This window comes from Acipenser ruthenus, chromosome 9 (genome assembly GCF_902713425.1).
Source record: "Acipenser ruthenus chromosome 9, fAciRut3.2 maternal haplotype, whole genome shotgun sequence".
In the NCBI taxonomy this organism is placed as follows: Eukaryota; Metazoa; Chordata; class Actinopteri; order Acipenseriformes; family Acipenseridae; genus Acipenser; species Acipenser ruthenus.
Genome location: NC_081197.1, coordinates 25,511,112 through 25,528,229, shown reverse-complemented (window position 1 = coordinate 25,528,229; position 17,118 = coordinate 25,511,112). Strand labels below are relative to the sequence as shown.

General features: G+C 41.5%; 1 protein-coding gene across 2 annotated transcripts in view; it reads left to right on the top strand.

The window, feature by feature from the left end:
• LOC117406015 (trafficking protein particle complex subunit 10-like) overlaps positions 1 to 17,118 on the top strand; it is a 168,556-nt gene that overhangs the window by 127,503 nt on the left and 23,935 nt on the right. For both annotated transcript variants that reach the window (XM_059029751.1, XM_034009655.3), the window contains exons 19-21: positions 490 to 616; positions 13,721 to 13,891; positions 14,214 to 14,391. In XM_059029751.1, coding sequence (XP_058885734.1) covers positions 490 to 616; positions 13,721 to 13,891; positions 14,214 to 14,391 — 476 coding nt within the window. The remainder of the gene's footprint in view (positions 1 to 489; positions 617 to 13,720; positions 13,892 to 14,213; positions 14,392 to 17,118) is intronic.

Below are 17,118 nucleotides of genomic sequence, written 5' to 3'. Positions count from 1 at the left end.
TTCTTGATATTGAAGTGCTGCACTTGCAGTACATCCGAGTCTTGGAGTAGAATTTGTTACTGGAAGGTTCAAAGAGTTTTACAAGACCTCAAATTCCCAGAAGCTTCACGCTTTAACACTCCTCAGCAACCAGTCACTGCTTTTTCGTGACTCCTTTTTTCTGTCTCTGCCATCCTTCATGTGACCTCTTGACAATGCAGGGAAGCTTCAGAAGTGTGGCATTGAAATATCTTTAAGATAGACTATTTTTTCATGAGTGGAAAAAATACTATTAAAAAAATATAATACTGTAATGTCTGTAGGTCTCATGTTGTTCTCTATAAAAGACACAAAGTGAAGTTTATACTGTATATATTATATGCCTTAGATTGTACTTTTGTTTTGTTTTTAGATCTACATACTTTAAATGTTAAACCACACCAGATAAATGGGTTAAACCTCACCACTCTACTGTATTGAGACACTAACCCTGTCCTTTCTTTTTCACAGGAAATACATACAGGTGTGCCTGCAGAATATGTCAGAAGTAAGCTTTCATTTGTTAGACCACAACCTGACAGAAAGCTTGAAGTGCCCAAACATTGAGCTGGTGTCTATGAATGTTAAAACTCGTCAGGTAAAGACTCAAACCTTTGAGGCGAGCTCGTGTTGAACGATTATTACTTTTGAAAATAATTTGATATTTGTAAAAAAAAAAAAAAAAAAAAAAAAATGTAATTAACAATTGTGAGATTGTATGAAATATAAGTCTAAACAAAAAATGCTAAAATGGCGAAGAAGTCCATTGCAAATTAAGAGGTTCAAGGGGTCAAACAAGAAAGTATTTTAACCATGGATAACCATCCAATAGTAATATAAGAACAACATAAGAAAGCCCATCTTGCTTGTTTGGTTGTTAGTAGCTTATTGATCCCAGAATCTCAAATGATCCCAGGGTGTCGGCTTCAACAACATTACTAGGGAGCTGGTTCCAGATTCTGTGTGGAAAAAAGTGCCTCCTATTTTCTGTTTTGAATGCCCCTTTATCTAATCTCCACTTGTGACCCCTGGTCCTTGTTTCTTTTTTCAGGTCGAAAAAGTCCCCTGGGTCGACATTTTCAAAAACTTTTAGAATTTTGAATGCTTGAATCAGATCGCTGCGTAGTCTTCTTTGTTCAAGACTGAATAGATTCAAATATATTAGCCTGTCTGCATATGACATGTCTTTTAACCCTTTGCGGTCCTATGTCGGACCAGGTCCGACATTACAATTTTCCCTTTCCGGTCCAATGTTGGACCCTGTCCGACATCATCAAAAAACAAAGGTCTCTAGTCGTTTTTTCTCCGGAAAATGCAGAGAAAACCATTCAATGGCCGAGTGAGACCAATAGGAGCCGAGAGAAGTCGATAAAAAAATATAAAAAGGGGTGGATCTGAGCAATACACATAGCCCCGGCACCACAGAGATAACACAGACATAAACAAACAAGATAGCTGCTTCTGCATCCAGCGCTCAAAGAATATCACAGACATTTGCAGAGCTTTTTGAGATGTTACAGTAGTAAAATAATGACTTTGATCGCATTATTGAGGAGTTTGGTGATAAAACTAGTGATCAGGAGATGATTTATCAGTATGCACTACTATGAAGAGGTATGTGAAAAGTACAGCGAACAAGGGGTGGGGCAGGGCTGGAGATGCAGTACTGAGTGTCCTGTTGATATGCAGTGCCTTTTAAACCTGTTTTACTGTGAAAAAAAAAACTTTTAAACAGCGCATCTAAAATAAACTGCACGTGTTAAAATAAATTGGACCTGACGCACCTGAGACGTGCTGAATAAATGGACCGCAAAGGGTTAAACCTGGGATAATTCTGGTTGCTCTTCTTTGCACTCTTTCTAGAGCAGCAATATCCTTTTTGTATCGAGGTGACCAGAACTGAACACAATATTCTAGGTGAGGTCTTACTAATGCATTGTAGAGTTTTAACATTACTTCCCTTGATTTAAATTCAACACTTCTCACAATATATCCCAGCATCTTGTTGGCCTTTTTTATAGCTTCCCCACATTGTCTAGATGAAGACATTTCTCAGCATAAACTCCTAGGTCTTTTTCATAGATTCCTTCTTCAATTTCAGTATCTCCCATATGATATTTATAATGCACATTTTTATTACCTGCGTGCAGTACCTTACACTTTTCTCTATTAAATGTAATTTGCCATGTGTCTGCCCAGTTCTGAATGATGTCTAGATCATTTTGGATGACCTTTGGTGCTGCATCAGTGTTTGCCACTCCTTTTATTTTTATGTAAATATTACCCTGAAAAACAGATTTATATGTTATGTCATTTGTTTTTCTGCCTTGTTTATTGACTGTATTGATTTATTATCTAAATTAGAAAGAGTTAAAACAAGAAAATATTGTGGGTTTGTATAATAGTAATATTTTTTAAATAATGGATTTGCAATGAAGCACTCAACACAAAGCTAAATACAGAAGCGGCTCTTCTGTTCTAGTTGTCTGCTTCTCATTCACCATAAGCATAGTAGTATGGACCAGTCCATCTAGTGAACTGGATATAATGAACAATTTACAATAACTGTTCACTAGGTGGCACAATCTCTTAGTAGTTCATAGATACACATTATTTCCCATTAGTCTTTTAAAGAAATAAACAAACCTGCCCTCATAGATAATTACCTATTAACATTCACTTAATACAGATGTGCTCAAATTTGTTGGTACCCTTACAGCTCATTGAAATAATGCTTCATTCCTCCTGAAAAGTGATGAAATTAAAAGCGATTTTATCATGTATACTTGCATGCCTTTGGTATGTCATAGAATAAAGCAAAGAAGCTGTGAAAAGAGATGAATTATTGCTTATTCCACAAAGATATTCTAAAATGGCCTGGACACATTTGTTGGTACCCCTTAGAAAAGATAATAAATAATTGGATTATAGTGATATTTCAAACTAATTAGTTTCTTTAATTAGTATCACACATGTCTCCAATCTTGTAATCAGTCATTCAGCCTATTTAAATGGAGAAAAGTAGTCACTGTGCTGTTTGGTATCATTGTGTGCACCACACTGAACATGGACCAGAGAAAGCAAAGGAGAGAGTTGTCTGAGGAGATCAGAAAGAAAATAATAGACAAGCATGGTAAAGGTAAAGGCTACAAGACCATCTCCAAGCAGCTTGATGTTCCTGTGACAACAGTTGCAAATATTATTAAGAAGTTTAAGGTCCATGGAACTGTAGCCAACCTTACTGGGCACGACCGCAAGAGGAAAATCGACACCAGAGTGAACAGAAGGATAGTGAGAATGGTAGAAAAAGAACCAAGGATAACTGCCAAAGAGATACAAGCTGAACTCCAAGGTGAAGGTACGTCAGTTTCTGATCGCACCATCCGTCGCTTTTTGAGCGAAAGTGGGCTCCATGGAAGAAGACCCAGGAGGACTCCACTTTTGAAAGAAAAACATAAAAAAGCCAGACTGGAATTTGCTAAAATGCATATTGACAAGCCACAATCCTTCTGGGAGAATGTCCTTTGGACAGATGAGTCAAAACTGGAGCTTTTTGGCAAGTCACATCAGCTCTATGTTCACAGACGAAAAAATGAAGCTTTCAAAGAAAAGAACACCATACCTACAGTGAAACATGGAGGAGGCTCGGTTATGTTTTGGGGCTGCTTTGCTGCGCCTGGCACAGGGTGCCTTGAATCTGTGCAGGGCACAATGAAATCTCAAGACTATCAAGGCATTCTGGAGCGAAACGTACTGCCCAGTGTCAGAAAGCTCTGTCTCAGTCACAGGTCATGGGTCCTCCAACAGGATAATGACCCAAAACACACAGCTAAAGCACCCAAGAATGGATAAGAAAAAACCATTGGACTATTCTGAAGTGGCCTTCTATGGGTCCTGATCTGAATCCTATCGAACATCTATGGAAAGAGCTGAAATTTGCAGTCTGGAGAAGGCACCAATCAAACCTGAGACAGCTGGAGCAGTTTGCTCAGGAAGAGTGGGCCAAACTACCTGTTAACAGGTGCAGAAGTCTCATTGAGAGCTACTGAAAACGTTTGATTGCAGTGATTGCCTCTAAAGTTTGTGCAACAAAATATTAGGTTAGCGGTCCCATCATTTTTGTCCATGCCATTTTCATTTGTTTTCTTATTTACAATATTATGTTGAATAAAAAATCAAAAGCAAAGTCTGATTTCTATTAAATATGGACTAAACAATGGTGGATGCCAATTACTTTTGTCAGTTTCAAGTTATTTCAGAGAAAATTGTGCATTCTTCGTTTTTTGTGGAGGGGTACCAACAAATTTGAGCACGTCTGTAACTAAAGTAAGGCTTTCAAACAGAGATTTTTTTAACATAGTTTTGTAGCAGATATCTTGGGAAAATGTGAAAATACAAAAATGACTGCACTTTTGAGACCTATATATAAAGGATTTACATGGCAGGGAACATTTGTGGTTCCCTTTGAAGTACGAAATGTAACCATTAACTCATGGATATTAATCCTTTGATACCGTCTAACCTGAATCGATATTCCAAAGCTGCACGTAGTGCCCTTGACGCAGCTGTTATGCCCCTGAGGGCATAAAAGAGACTGCAGTCACTCAAAATGTCATCATTTTTCCTTTCACTGACCTGAGAGAGAGAGAGATCTACGAACAGATAAGTACACATAGTGTTAGAACATAAGAACATAAGAACATAAGAAAGTTTACAAACGAGAGGAGGCCATTCAGCCCATCTTGCTCGTTTGGTTGTTAGTAGCTTATTGATCCCAGAATCTCATCAAGCAGCTTCTTGAAGGATCCCAGGATGTCAGCTTCAACAACATTACTGGGGAGTTGGTTCCAGACCCTCACAATTCTCTGTGTAAAAAGTGCCTCCTATTTTCTGTTCTGAATGCCCCTTTATCTAATCTCCATTTGTGACCCCTGGTCCTTGTTTCTTTTTTCAAGTCAAAGAAGTCCCCCGGGTTGACATTGTCTATACCTTTTAGGATTTTGAATGTTTGAATCAGATCGCCGCGTAGTCTTCTTTGTTCAAGACTGAATAGATTCAATTCTTTTAGCCTGTCTGCATACGACATGCCTTTTAAACCCGGGATAATTCTGGTCGTTCTTCTTTGCACTCTTTCTAGAGCAGCAATATCCTTTTTGTAACGAGGTGACCAGAACTGAACACAATATTCTAGGTGAGGTCTTACTAATGCATTGTAGAGTTTTAACATTACTTCCCTTGATTTAAATTCAACACTTCTCACAATATATCCAAGCATCTTGTTAGCCTTTTTTATAGCTTCCCCACAGTGTCTAGATGAAGACATTTCTGAGTCAACATAAACTCCTAGGTCTTTTTCATAGTTCCCTTCTTCAATTTCAGTATCTCCCATATGATATTTATAATGCACATTTTTATTGCCTGCATGCAATACTTTACACTTTTCTCTATGAAATATTATTTGCCATGTGTCTTCCCAGTTCTGAATGCTGTCTAGATCATTTTGAATGACCTTTGCTGCTTCAACAGTGTCTGCCACTCCTCCTATTTTTGTGTCGTCTGCAAATTTAATGAGTTTGCTTACTATATCAGAGTCTAAATCATTAATGTAGATTAGGAATAGCAGAGGACCTAATACTGATCCATGTGGTACACCACTGGTTACCTCACTCCATTTCGAGGTTTCTCCTCTAATCAGTACTTTCTGTTTTCTACCTGTTAACCACTCCCTAATCCATGTGCATGCATTTCCTTGAATCCCTACTGCGTTCAGTTTGAGAATTAATCTTTTATGTGGGACTTTGTCAAAAGCTTTCTGGAAATCTAAATAAACCATGTCGTATGCTTTGCAGTTATCCATTTTCAATGTTGCATCCTCAAAAGAGTCAAGTAGGTTAGTTAGACATGATCTCCCTTTCCTAAAACCATGCTGGCTGTCTCCCAGGATATTGTTACCATATAGGTAATTTTCCATTTTGGATCTTATTATAGTTTCCATAAGTTTACTCATAATAGAAGTCAGGCTTATTGGTCTGTAGTTACCTGGTTCGGTTTTGTCTCCCTTTTTGTGGATCGGTATTACGTTTGCTATTTTCCAGTCTGTCGGTACAACCCCTGTGTCAAGAGACTGTTGCATGATCTTGGTTAGCGGTTTGTAAATAACTTCTTTCATTTCTTTGAGTACTATTGGGAGGATCTCATCTGGCCCAGGGGATTTGTTTATTTTAAGAGCTCCTAGGCCCTTTAACACTTCTGCCTCTGTTATGCTAAAGCTATTTAAAATTGGATAGGAACAGGTCGACATGTGGGGCATGTTGTCCGTGTCCTCCTTTGTAAAAATCTGTGAAAAGTAATCATTTAATATATTTGCTATTTTTTTTTCTTCATCTATGATTTTGCCATTTGTGTCTTTTAGACATTTAACGTCCTCTTTGATTGTTCTCTTGCTGTTATAATATTGGAAAAACATTTTAGAATTGGTTTTAGCCCCCTTAGCAATATTGATTTCTATCTCTCTCTTGGCCTTTCTAACTTCCTTTTTGACTTGTGTTTGCAGTTTCAAGTACTCTTTCTGTGTGCTTTGTTTTTGGTCCCTTTTAAACGCTCTGTAAAGTGCCTTTTTTCGCTGAATATTTTTTTTAATTGATCTATTAAACCATTTTGGCCATTTTGTTTTAGATTTAGATTTGTCTACTTTTGGGATGTAATTGTTTTGTGCCTCTAGTACTACATTTTTAAAAAACAGCCACCCTTTTTCTGTGGATGTTTTCTCTATTTTACTCCAATCTACTTCTATTAGTCTTTGTTTCATACCTTCGTAGTTTGCTTTTCTAAAATTGTAAACCTTAGCTTTAGTCATTACTTTTGGGGTTTTAAAAACTATTTCAAATGAGACCATGTTGTGGTCTGAGTTTGCCAATGGCTCTCTGACCTCTGTTTTAGTTATTGTCTTCATTATTTGAAAAGACTAAATCAAGGCATGCCTCCCCTCTATTCGGTGCCTTGACAAATTGCGTTAGGAAGCAGTCATTTGTCATTTCCACCATTGCAATTTCGTCCATCGTGCCCCCCATTGGGTTTTCCCATTTTATATGGGGGAAGTTGAAATCCCCCATTAGTATGGCTTCTCCTTTTCTACACGCATTTCTAATGTCATTGTACAACAGATTATTTTGCTCAGCGTCTGAATTTGGCGGTCTATAGCATGCTCCTATTATTATGCCCTTTGAATTTGTGTCCATTATTCTGACCCATATTGATTCTGCATTGTTTTCTTTGTCCTGATTTAACACCTGGGCTTCAAGGCTATTTCTTATGTATAGCGCTACCCCTCCGCCTCTTCTGTCCTGCCTGTCTTTCCTATACAGTGTGTACCCACTAATATTATATTCGTCTCCATCACTCTCAGACAACCAAGTTTCTGTAACACCTATCACATCGTAGTTACTTGTTAGTGCAGTAGCTTCAAGTTCTAACATTTTGTTTCTGAGACTTCTAGCATTAAGATAAATACATTTAATAGTGGTCTTACCTGAGTTGTTGCCCTTGTTTTGATGTGGTCTCCCTTCTGTTTTTGTGTTTTCTCCCCCCTTCCTTTCTAGTTTATTTTTGTTTTCTCCCCCCTTCCTTTCTGTTATATGTGATTGTTCGCTTGTATCATATCACTTATTGCGATTTGTTTTACGTGTTTACTTCACATACTGTGCACTTAGCCGTGGTTGTTCGTTAGTCCCTCAGCGGTCTTGTGCTCCTCGTGAAGAAAGCAGCTCCGCTGCCCCTCCCCTGGGATCGAACGCCTTAAGCCGGCTACTGGTGCTCTCTCGTAAGCTGCTAGTTGAAGTGTAAAATAAAAATTGTGTTTTTTATTATAAAAAACATATTAAAATAATGGTAACTGTTTGTTTACTGTTTTGCGTGAGAACAAATTGTTTTCTTTGTTGTATTTTCTGCTTTTTTCACAGAAATACTAACGTGACGGCTGGGCTCAGTCGGCGTTTGACATACGAGCGCGCTTGGTCAAGCTGCTTTCTAGCGGTTTTAATTAAAGATGCTACCTGCCTATATAAGCAGTGCATAGTTTCTGAAATTCTACTTTAAAAGGCTTACTCAGCTGGCGCTTTTGCTGCACGGCTGGGTAATTATAACAGCATCTTGGTGGCTTACCAGAGCTGTTTGTTGAAATCTCTCTCACAGCAGCTCAAGGAACTGCGACTGGTGAATAAGAACCTGCTCCATTTTTCAAAATTTAACGGGTAGGCAGTGAGTAGGAATCTGGCTGCTTTAGTAGCTGCAAGATGTCAGCTCTGGCTGTCTCAAGCGCGCATAGTGGATGGTGACAGGGCACCATTGCTGGATGCACCCATTGCTCCAGGACACACTTTTGGTCCTGTGGTAGAGGACATGCTGCACTGCTCTCATCAGGTGTGGGAGTCTAAGAAAGAACTGGTGCGCCAGCTTCCAAAGAGGCCGCCTCCAGTACATAGACCGGCACAAACTGGAGACCAAGGTTCCAGCAGCCTCAGAGACCGGCACAGCCGGCTCCTGCTAAAGTCAGAGGGGGTTTCCACAACCGACCTGCGGCTGTGCAAAGGGGGAACGTCAGTAAATTCCGCCATCAAGTATGAATGCAAAAGCTTCAGGCAAAGCAGCAGCCCTAGCAATTTGCTACCACAGGCCCAGGGCCCCTTTTCAGGGAGTCACCTGGAGTACTGGCATCAATGCACCTCGGACACCTGGGAGCTCAATACTGTACAGACCGGTTATTCTCTGCAATTCAAACACGGTCCTCCTCCATTTTGGGGCGTGACTACAACGTTAGTGGCCTCTTTGGAAGACCAACATTAATGGCCTCTTTGGGTTGACCAATCCTCGATCTCAGACAGGTCAACCCTTATCTAAGTCAACGGTGATTCTAAATGTTAACCATGCAGCAGTTGTTGCAGTCAATAAGGCCAGGCAACTGGTTCACTTCGGTGGATTTAAAAGACGCTTACTTTCACATCCCAATAAAATCAGGGCACAGAAAGTACCTCAGGTTCGCTTTTCCAAGGGACAACATACGAGTTTCCGATTCTACCGTTTGGCTTCTCTTTAGCCCCCTTTGCATTTTCAAAGTGCATGGAAGCTATTCTGGCCTCTTTGAGACTCCGGGGCATCAGAGTGCTCAATTACCTGGACGATTGGCTCATTTGTGCTCAATCTCCAGTGCAGGCAAGGGCTCACACACAGATCACCTGTTCCAGTTAGGTCTGTAAGTGAACTATGCAAAAAGCCAGCTCACAGCTTCCAGTTTGTCTACTCTATCTGAGAATAGCCACTTGTCTGAAGCTTTTTCAGCTGAGCAAGAAGCTCACAGTAGTGACGTTTCAGCGGCTCCTGGGCTTGATGGCAGCAGTTTCCCAAACCCTCCCCTTGGGTCTTCTGCACATCTGCTGTCTCCAAGGCTGGTTCAACAGCAGGGTTTTTCAGCTCGCCCTGAACCGCGGCCATCTGCTGACAGTATCTCGGCACTGTCTGCAGGCTCTATCCTGGCGGACACAGCCTGCTCACCTACGCTTAGGCATAGCGCTGGGCAGTGTTACCAGGAGAGAGGTTGTCACCACAGATGTGTCCAGCCTCGGGTGGGGCGCCGTGTGGAATGGCAGGGGAGCGCAAGGAGTATGGAGACCCACGTGGCAGGGTCTCCATATAAATATTCTGGAACTGCAGGCAGTGTTTCTAGCCTTGCAGAATATTTTACAGGAGGTGCAGGGCAGATATGTGCTTGTCCAGATGGACAACACTATTGTGGTGGCATACATAAACCACCATGGCGGCCTAGGGTCCCCCAGTCTCCACCTCCTTTCACTGCGGGCAGTACATCTTCCCGGGGTGACGAATTGGGCAACAGACCTTCTTTCAAGGACAGTCCCGAGTGCCTCAGAATGCAGGCTTCACCCAGAAGTGTTGAGCCTCATTTGGAAACAGTTTGGGTGAACACAGATGGACCTGTTTGCCTCCCAAGAATCGACCCATTGTGATGTTGTGGCATCCCGACCCATCGAGCCTGCAGCTCTGGGTCTGGCCCCTGAACAGCACCATTTGAGCTGTCTGGGGCTTTCTAATAGAGTCATTGACACTACAGAATGCCAGAGTGCAATCCACACTTTCCAAGTATGGTTACAATGGGGCGTTTTTCAAATGTGGTGCCTGCCTAAGAGATTAGACGCTACAACCTGTCCCATAGCAGTTATACCTGTTTGATGAGTGGAAATCCCCCTCTACATTAAAGGTCTATTTGGCAGTCATTTCGGCTTATATTAAAACTGATTCAGTCTCCCCAGGAGCTCATTTCCTGGCAGGGCAATTTTTAAAGCGTGCTTGGCGGCTTCGGCCGGCTGTGAAGGACATTATCCTTCGTTGGAGGCTTAATGTGATGCTGCAAGCGCTTATGAAGCCTCCCTTTGAGCCCTTGTATTCAACAAAAACTATCTCAACATTCCACATTAACCAGACGATGGAGCTTGATGCTTTTCATCGGCCTTCTTTCCAGTCTGATGGAGAGTGGCAACTCCATACGCTTTGCCCGGTGTGGACACTAGCGTATTAGGTGGACAAGACCAAAAGTCTGAACAGTTTTTTTTATCTGTTATGGAGCTAAGTCCCATGGGAAAGCTATGTCTAAACAGAGGCTATCAAGATGGATCACAGATACGTTTTTAGACTGCATATGATCGAGCCAACTTGCCCCCTCCAGAGAAGCTCACCACCCATTCCACCAGGGGCATGGCAATTTCGTGGGCATTATTCCAGGGCACAACTGACAGACATTTGCAATGCAGCGGTGTGGGCTATGCCCAACACTTTTACACGGTTCTATCGGCTGAATGTTGTGGATCCACAAAACCCTTGTTTTGGAAGGTTTTTTTAAGGGTGGCCTAGTGCTCAACCCTTATAGCATAAAATTAGAGGTGATTTTTTTTTTTTTTTAAGCCCTGTTACTTGTACTGGGTTGCTCATGGTAATGTGCAAGTTGGTCTTGGCCGAGCCTCGTAGCTTTTCACTTGGTCTGCAATTTTCCTTGCGACAGCTTTGTTATGTCTACACATTAGGTAATGGTTACATTTCATACTTGAAAGGGAACGTTAGGTTATTATCATAACCCTGGTTCCCTGAAATAGAAATGTAACCATTAACCTTCAAGGTCGCTGCGTCTTTTGCAGCAGTCTTGAGCGAACAACCAAGGCTAAGTGCACAGTATGTGAAGTCAATTTTTACTAATACACGTAAAATAATCGCAATCATCATCGGTGATCACTCGAGTCGAGTATGATTGTCCTTCATAGGGTCTTCTATTTGTGGGTCTTCAGATGACTGTAAAGGCCGATCCGGGAGCCACATATTTTGGTGCAGTGTGGGCAGGGGTGAGTGTTGGTTGTGGTTGGTAGTTGGGCCTTCCTGGTGTTGAGTCTCTCCTTGTGTAGCTGCCGCTTGTCCTGTGCTGCACAGTGAAGTTTCTTTTCGTGTAGTGCAGCCCCCTTTTGAACGATTTTCCTCCAGCTGTGTCTGTTTAGTGCAATGTCTTCCCAGTTGTTGGAGGTGATGTTGAATTTCTTCAGGTTTGTTTTGATGTTGTCTTTGTAGTGTTTCTTTTGCCCGCCAGGGGCTCGCTGACCTTCCCTCAACTGGGAGTACATGATCTGTTTCGGGAGGCGTGAGTTGGGCATCCAGATGACATGGCCTGTCCATCGGAGTTGGTGTTGCATTATGGTAGTGGTGATGCTGTTTATGTTGGCCTCCTCCAGAACGCTGGTGTTGGTGCGTCTGTCCTCCCAGCAGATCCTCAGGATTTTCCGTAAGGATCTTTGGTGGTGTTGTTCCAGAGCTTTCAAGTGCCTACTGTAGGTGGTCCATGTTTCGGCTCCGTATAGCAGTGTGTGGAGGACAACAGCTTTGTAGACCAGGAGTTTTGTATGGACCTGTAGGTCATGGTCTTCGAAAACCTATTTTTCTCAGTCTTGCGTAAGCTCCACTGGCACAACTCAGGCGGTGGTTTATCTCTGAGTCAATGTCTGCTTTGGAGGAGAGAAGGCTGCCAAGGTATGAAAAGTGATCAAAATTTTCAAGGGTGTTATTGTCAACTTGTATTGTGGGCAGAGTAGAGGGCTTGTTGGGTGGTGGTTGGTGAAGAACTTGCGTCGTCTTTATATTCAAGGCTAGACCCAGGAGCCTGTATGCCTTGGCATTCAGGATACACTGGAGGTCTTCTGCGGAGTGTGCTGCGATGGCATTGTCGTCGGCGTACTGAAGCTCCATGATGGTGGTGGTGACGACTTTGCTTTTAGCCTTGAACCTGTTGAGGTTGAACAGCCTGCCATCTGTTCGGTACATGATTTGAATTCCCTGTGGCAGTTCTTGGCCAATAAGGAGAAAAATGGCAGCAATGAAAACGGCAAACAGGGTGGGCGCGATGATGCAGCCCTGTTTGACCCCTGTCTCCACAGTGAAGGGCTCTGACTCAGAGCCGCTGTTGCTGAGCACTGTGGCAGACATGCCATCATGCAGCAGCCTCAGTATTCCGATGAACTTGTAAGGGCAGCTGTATTTCGAGAGTATCCGCCAGAGAGTGTGGCTGTTAACTGTGTCAAAGGCTTTTTGTTAGGTCTATCAAGGCCAAGTACAATGGCTGCTTTTGTTCCTGGCATTTCTCTTGTAGTTGGCGTGATGTGAAGATCATGTCTGCAGTACCTCTGGATGGGCGGAAACCACACTGCGATTTTGGGAGTACTTCTTCAGACAGGGGTAGAAGTCGGTTGGCAAGGACAAGTGCAAGGTACTTTGCCCGTGGTTGACAGGAGGGAGATGCCCCTGTAGTTCCCACAGTCTGCCTTGTCTCCCTTTTTGAAGATTGTCACTATCAGAGCATCCCTGAGCTCTGAGGGCAGTTCTTCTGTGTCCCAGATCTTCAGGAGCAGGGCATGCATGTGGTGCAGGAGCTCTGGTCCGCCTTCCTTTAGGATTTCCGCTGGGATCCCATCTGGTCCAGCGGCCTTGTTGTTTCTCAGGCTTCTGATGGCATCTTGTACCTCAGTCGCCCTGGGAGGTTCCCCCATGTCTCCTCTCGTGGATCTCTGAGGGATTTGTTTAGTAGCCTCCAGTTCAGTGGTGCTGTTGCGGTTGAGAAGCTCCTGAAAGTGCTCTCTCCATCGGGTGTTGATTGCCTCGTTGTCCTTCAGCAATTTTTGTCTATCCTTAGAGTGCAGGGGGTTTAGGCAATAAGTGATATGACACAAGCGAACAATCAGATATAACACTATGTGTACTTATCTGTTCGTAGATCTCTCTCTCTCTCAGGTCGGTGAAAGGAAAAACGATTACATTTTGAGTGACTGCAGTCTCTTTTATACCCTCGCGGGCAGGCACAACTGCGTCACGGGCACTACGTGCAGCTTTGGAATATCGATTCAGGTTAGACGGTATCAAAGGATTAATACCCATGAGGTATTAATCTATTTCAGGGAACCAGGATTATGATATTAACCTAATGATTTATTTTGTTATCTACAGTCACTTTAAGGGGTATCCATAAATAAATAAATATATACAGTTATAGTATATCAGTACAGTACAGCAATATAACAAATTGCTATATTGAAATCCTCCCATAAACCCATGTGTATGCTGTTAAGGATTATCAGGTTAGTAACATATCTGCTTTCTCCTCCAGCATGTCTACAGAAAGCAGTCAGTATTCTGCCTGTGGGAAATTAAGTGGACCAAAGAACTTCCTTCCAGTCTGCAGTGTCGGTTTTCTGTCAACTTCTCTCCTGCAATCAGTGAAGAGGAATTCCCGTCTTTTAAACCCTACGCCTATGAATTTCAGCTGGAAAACATTGTTGTGAGTACCACATGTCGTCTAGGGCAGCTTTAAAAAGGTAAACATAAAAATATAAAAGTTATGAATGAGAGGGCTTTTTGACGCATCTGTGGTTGTTCAGTTTGTCCCAGCTGACTCGCTTTCCTAAGTCTGTCGCCACTCAATTTTCTTTACATTTATTAACATTAAATTTATGTAATGGGGCTTAATCCTTTTGGATTTCCTGGACTTCTGCATGTGTGTCAGCCACGCCAACAGCTCCAACTTTTACAAAATTGATTTTAGTAATATTATCTGATGCCAATACAGCTTTTTGATTCCCCACTATGTTCTCCACTCACAGACTCTGTATAACGTAAAAGCAGAGATCTACCCAGTGCTGGGAGCAGAGCACTGCAGAACTGGCTCCCTCTGCTCTCTAGATGTTTCTATCACACGGCTTTCTGACCTCACAGAAGCAGATCAGGATGAATCTGTGACAGAATCTGATGGGCTGTGCACAACCAAGCTCATGTACGAAGGTAAAATGAATGCTAATTATTCAGATATGTACACCTGTTTTAAGGGAGGCAACAACTCTAAGTCCTCTCAGAACGACATTTCCCATCCTCCTCCTGCTCACATATGTAACTGAGATGGATTTACCAGTGAGCAGGAGGATGATGGGAAATGTAGTTCTGAGGTCCATGCGGCCACATGGGAAGCCATCTTGAGGCAGGGTATGGAATTTAAAAGTTAAAAAAAGTGGTCAAAATGTAAAAAAAAAAAATATATAACAGTACACACCTTAACTAAACAGTTGTAGCAACACATGGGAACATGTAACACAATAAAATAAAAAGGTCCTTATGTACCCTTTAAATTGCACTAGGAGAAATGGCGCGCATATTTGCTGTACAGCACAATTGCCTACGTGAAGCTACTGTTGTGTGGATTCAGAGAAAGTGTCTGTGCAGACTAGCAGGATTTTATTATACAAAAAATGTTTAACTGATGTCTGTAGTCTTTTTGTTTCTTTTTCTGATTGTTAAAGAATTAGAATTAATTTACACATTAAGGATTGATGATGATGGTGATTTAAGAAAATAGAAAATATGCAAGTGACACTAGTGAAGAACGGGGAAAACAAAAGTCCAGAAACGAAAACTCAATCTGCAATGATCACACTGTAGACTACTTTATTTTGTTTTATTAACAAAAGTAATTGGGACTGCAATCAATGTTGGCAATTCAAATACGATTTGTATGTCTGTCTTAAATGTAATGTAATAAGTGCCTTTCTACTGTTACAAATAGTGTTCCATTCTGGTGCAGTGACAAATAAATTAAGTTACACATTCTTTATTTTCACTGATAATACTTTTTTTTTTTTTTTTAATTTTCGTGTGGGGGTGGGGGTCTGTGGCAAAGTGGTGAGTAAATAAAAGTGAGTGCAGTGCAGAGCGGATACAAAACAGACAGACAATGATTTCCAGGTGCAAGGGTGTTTATTGATTTACTTAACAATGTCCAGTGCCTTATGGTAAACACCTGTAAATAATAATGTTGGAGTGATGCAACGGCGTGTATTTGTAATTCCCCGGGTTTGATCCTTAACCAAAAGTCCAGTCTTACACACCAACACTAAATACAAAACACAAACACAGTTCTTAGTGATAGTGAATACGTGCAAGTGGTGTAATACAGTTCTCCGTGAAATGCAGGGGTGAGTGATGTCCGGGTTTATGCTGGCTTTCGCTACAGCTCTGGATCGTGAAACTGGTAATCTATTAAAAAACAGACCACAGTTAACAAAACACTAACAAACACAAGACAAAACTCACGGTTCACAAAACAGCACACAGACTCCTTGTAGATTTTCAGCACTAACCATTTACCAAGGAACAGATCACGTATGCTAAGTCCCCTATTTATATCCTCGCTCATGACCCCTATTTAACGAGCGCATCCGCTCCTCCAATCCTCAGATGCCACACCGTTTACAGTCTGGGTCATTGAGTTTGGATACCGTAAACTATGATGCGCCCCTTTCCTAAATGACCTACTTCCACCTACCCTACGGAATAAATTGTCGTGCCATTTAGTTAAGGGTACTCTGTTCCCGTTACACAGTGCCCTCACAGGTCGAGAGGGAGATCTAACACCAAGCACCATTCGATCTCTGTCACAGGGTCCAATTAATATTTTGGAGCGACCTGGATTTAAAAAAAAAAAAAGGGATGGCCTTAAGGTACAATATTATTCATATTAAAATCTGCAGTGCAGGCCATATGTTTGAAAGCAGAAATAGAAATTGAATTACAGTAAAATATATATATATTTTATGACCTATGTATTGCATATGGCAACATTTCTTTAAACATGACTTGATTTTTTTTACTACTAGTTTAATCCAGAATAGGTTTTGATTTTAACTATAATCACAAGATCTGACTTAGTTTTCTTTTGACAGTAACTTTATGCAATTAATAAACTACTGTGCTTATTTTTTAATTTCTACATATTTTTGTAGGAGAATTTCAAAGAATGTTTCCAGACAGTGAAATAGCTAGCAAATTCCAATGTGGAGAAAAAAAATCGGCATACTTGACTGTTTTCGATATTGCGCCGTACTTCAAGTCAATGCTATCTGAGAGAATAAGCAGTCAGGACTCAGGATATGTTTTACTTTTTGATGAAAGCTTGAACATGAAAATACAAACTAAACAAATGGACATTCACCTAAGAATCTGGGATAATGATACCGTAGTTTCAATTCAGTACCACTTAATTTAGGAAGTTGTGGATTGCATATTTTACATGGGGCATTCAAGAAAGGAGCAGATTCTACAGGTTGGAAGGTAGACCCGTTGTTAAGTAGTGCTTATTGGTTACTGAAAAACTCCCCAGCTCATCGTGAAGATTATGCTAAAGCCACAGAGGTAACCAAGCCACTCTTGCCACTGAAGTTCTGTAAAACAAGATGGGTGGAAAATGTGTCAGTGACAGAGAGGGTTATTAAAATAATGCCAGACTTAAAGAACTATGTAGACGCAGTGGAGTCTGGAAAAATCCCAAACCCTGCTACAAAGTCATACAGTACTGTAAAGGAATGGTGTAAAGATCCATTGATGCTTGCGAAACTTGCATTTCACCTCTCATTTGCAAAAGAAGTGACCCCCTTTCTGACTGTATACCAGACAGAGAAACCAATGGTTCCATTTATTGTAGGTGATCTCTTTATTATGATTACATCAATCATGCAGAGG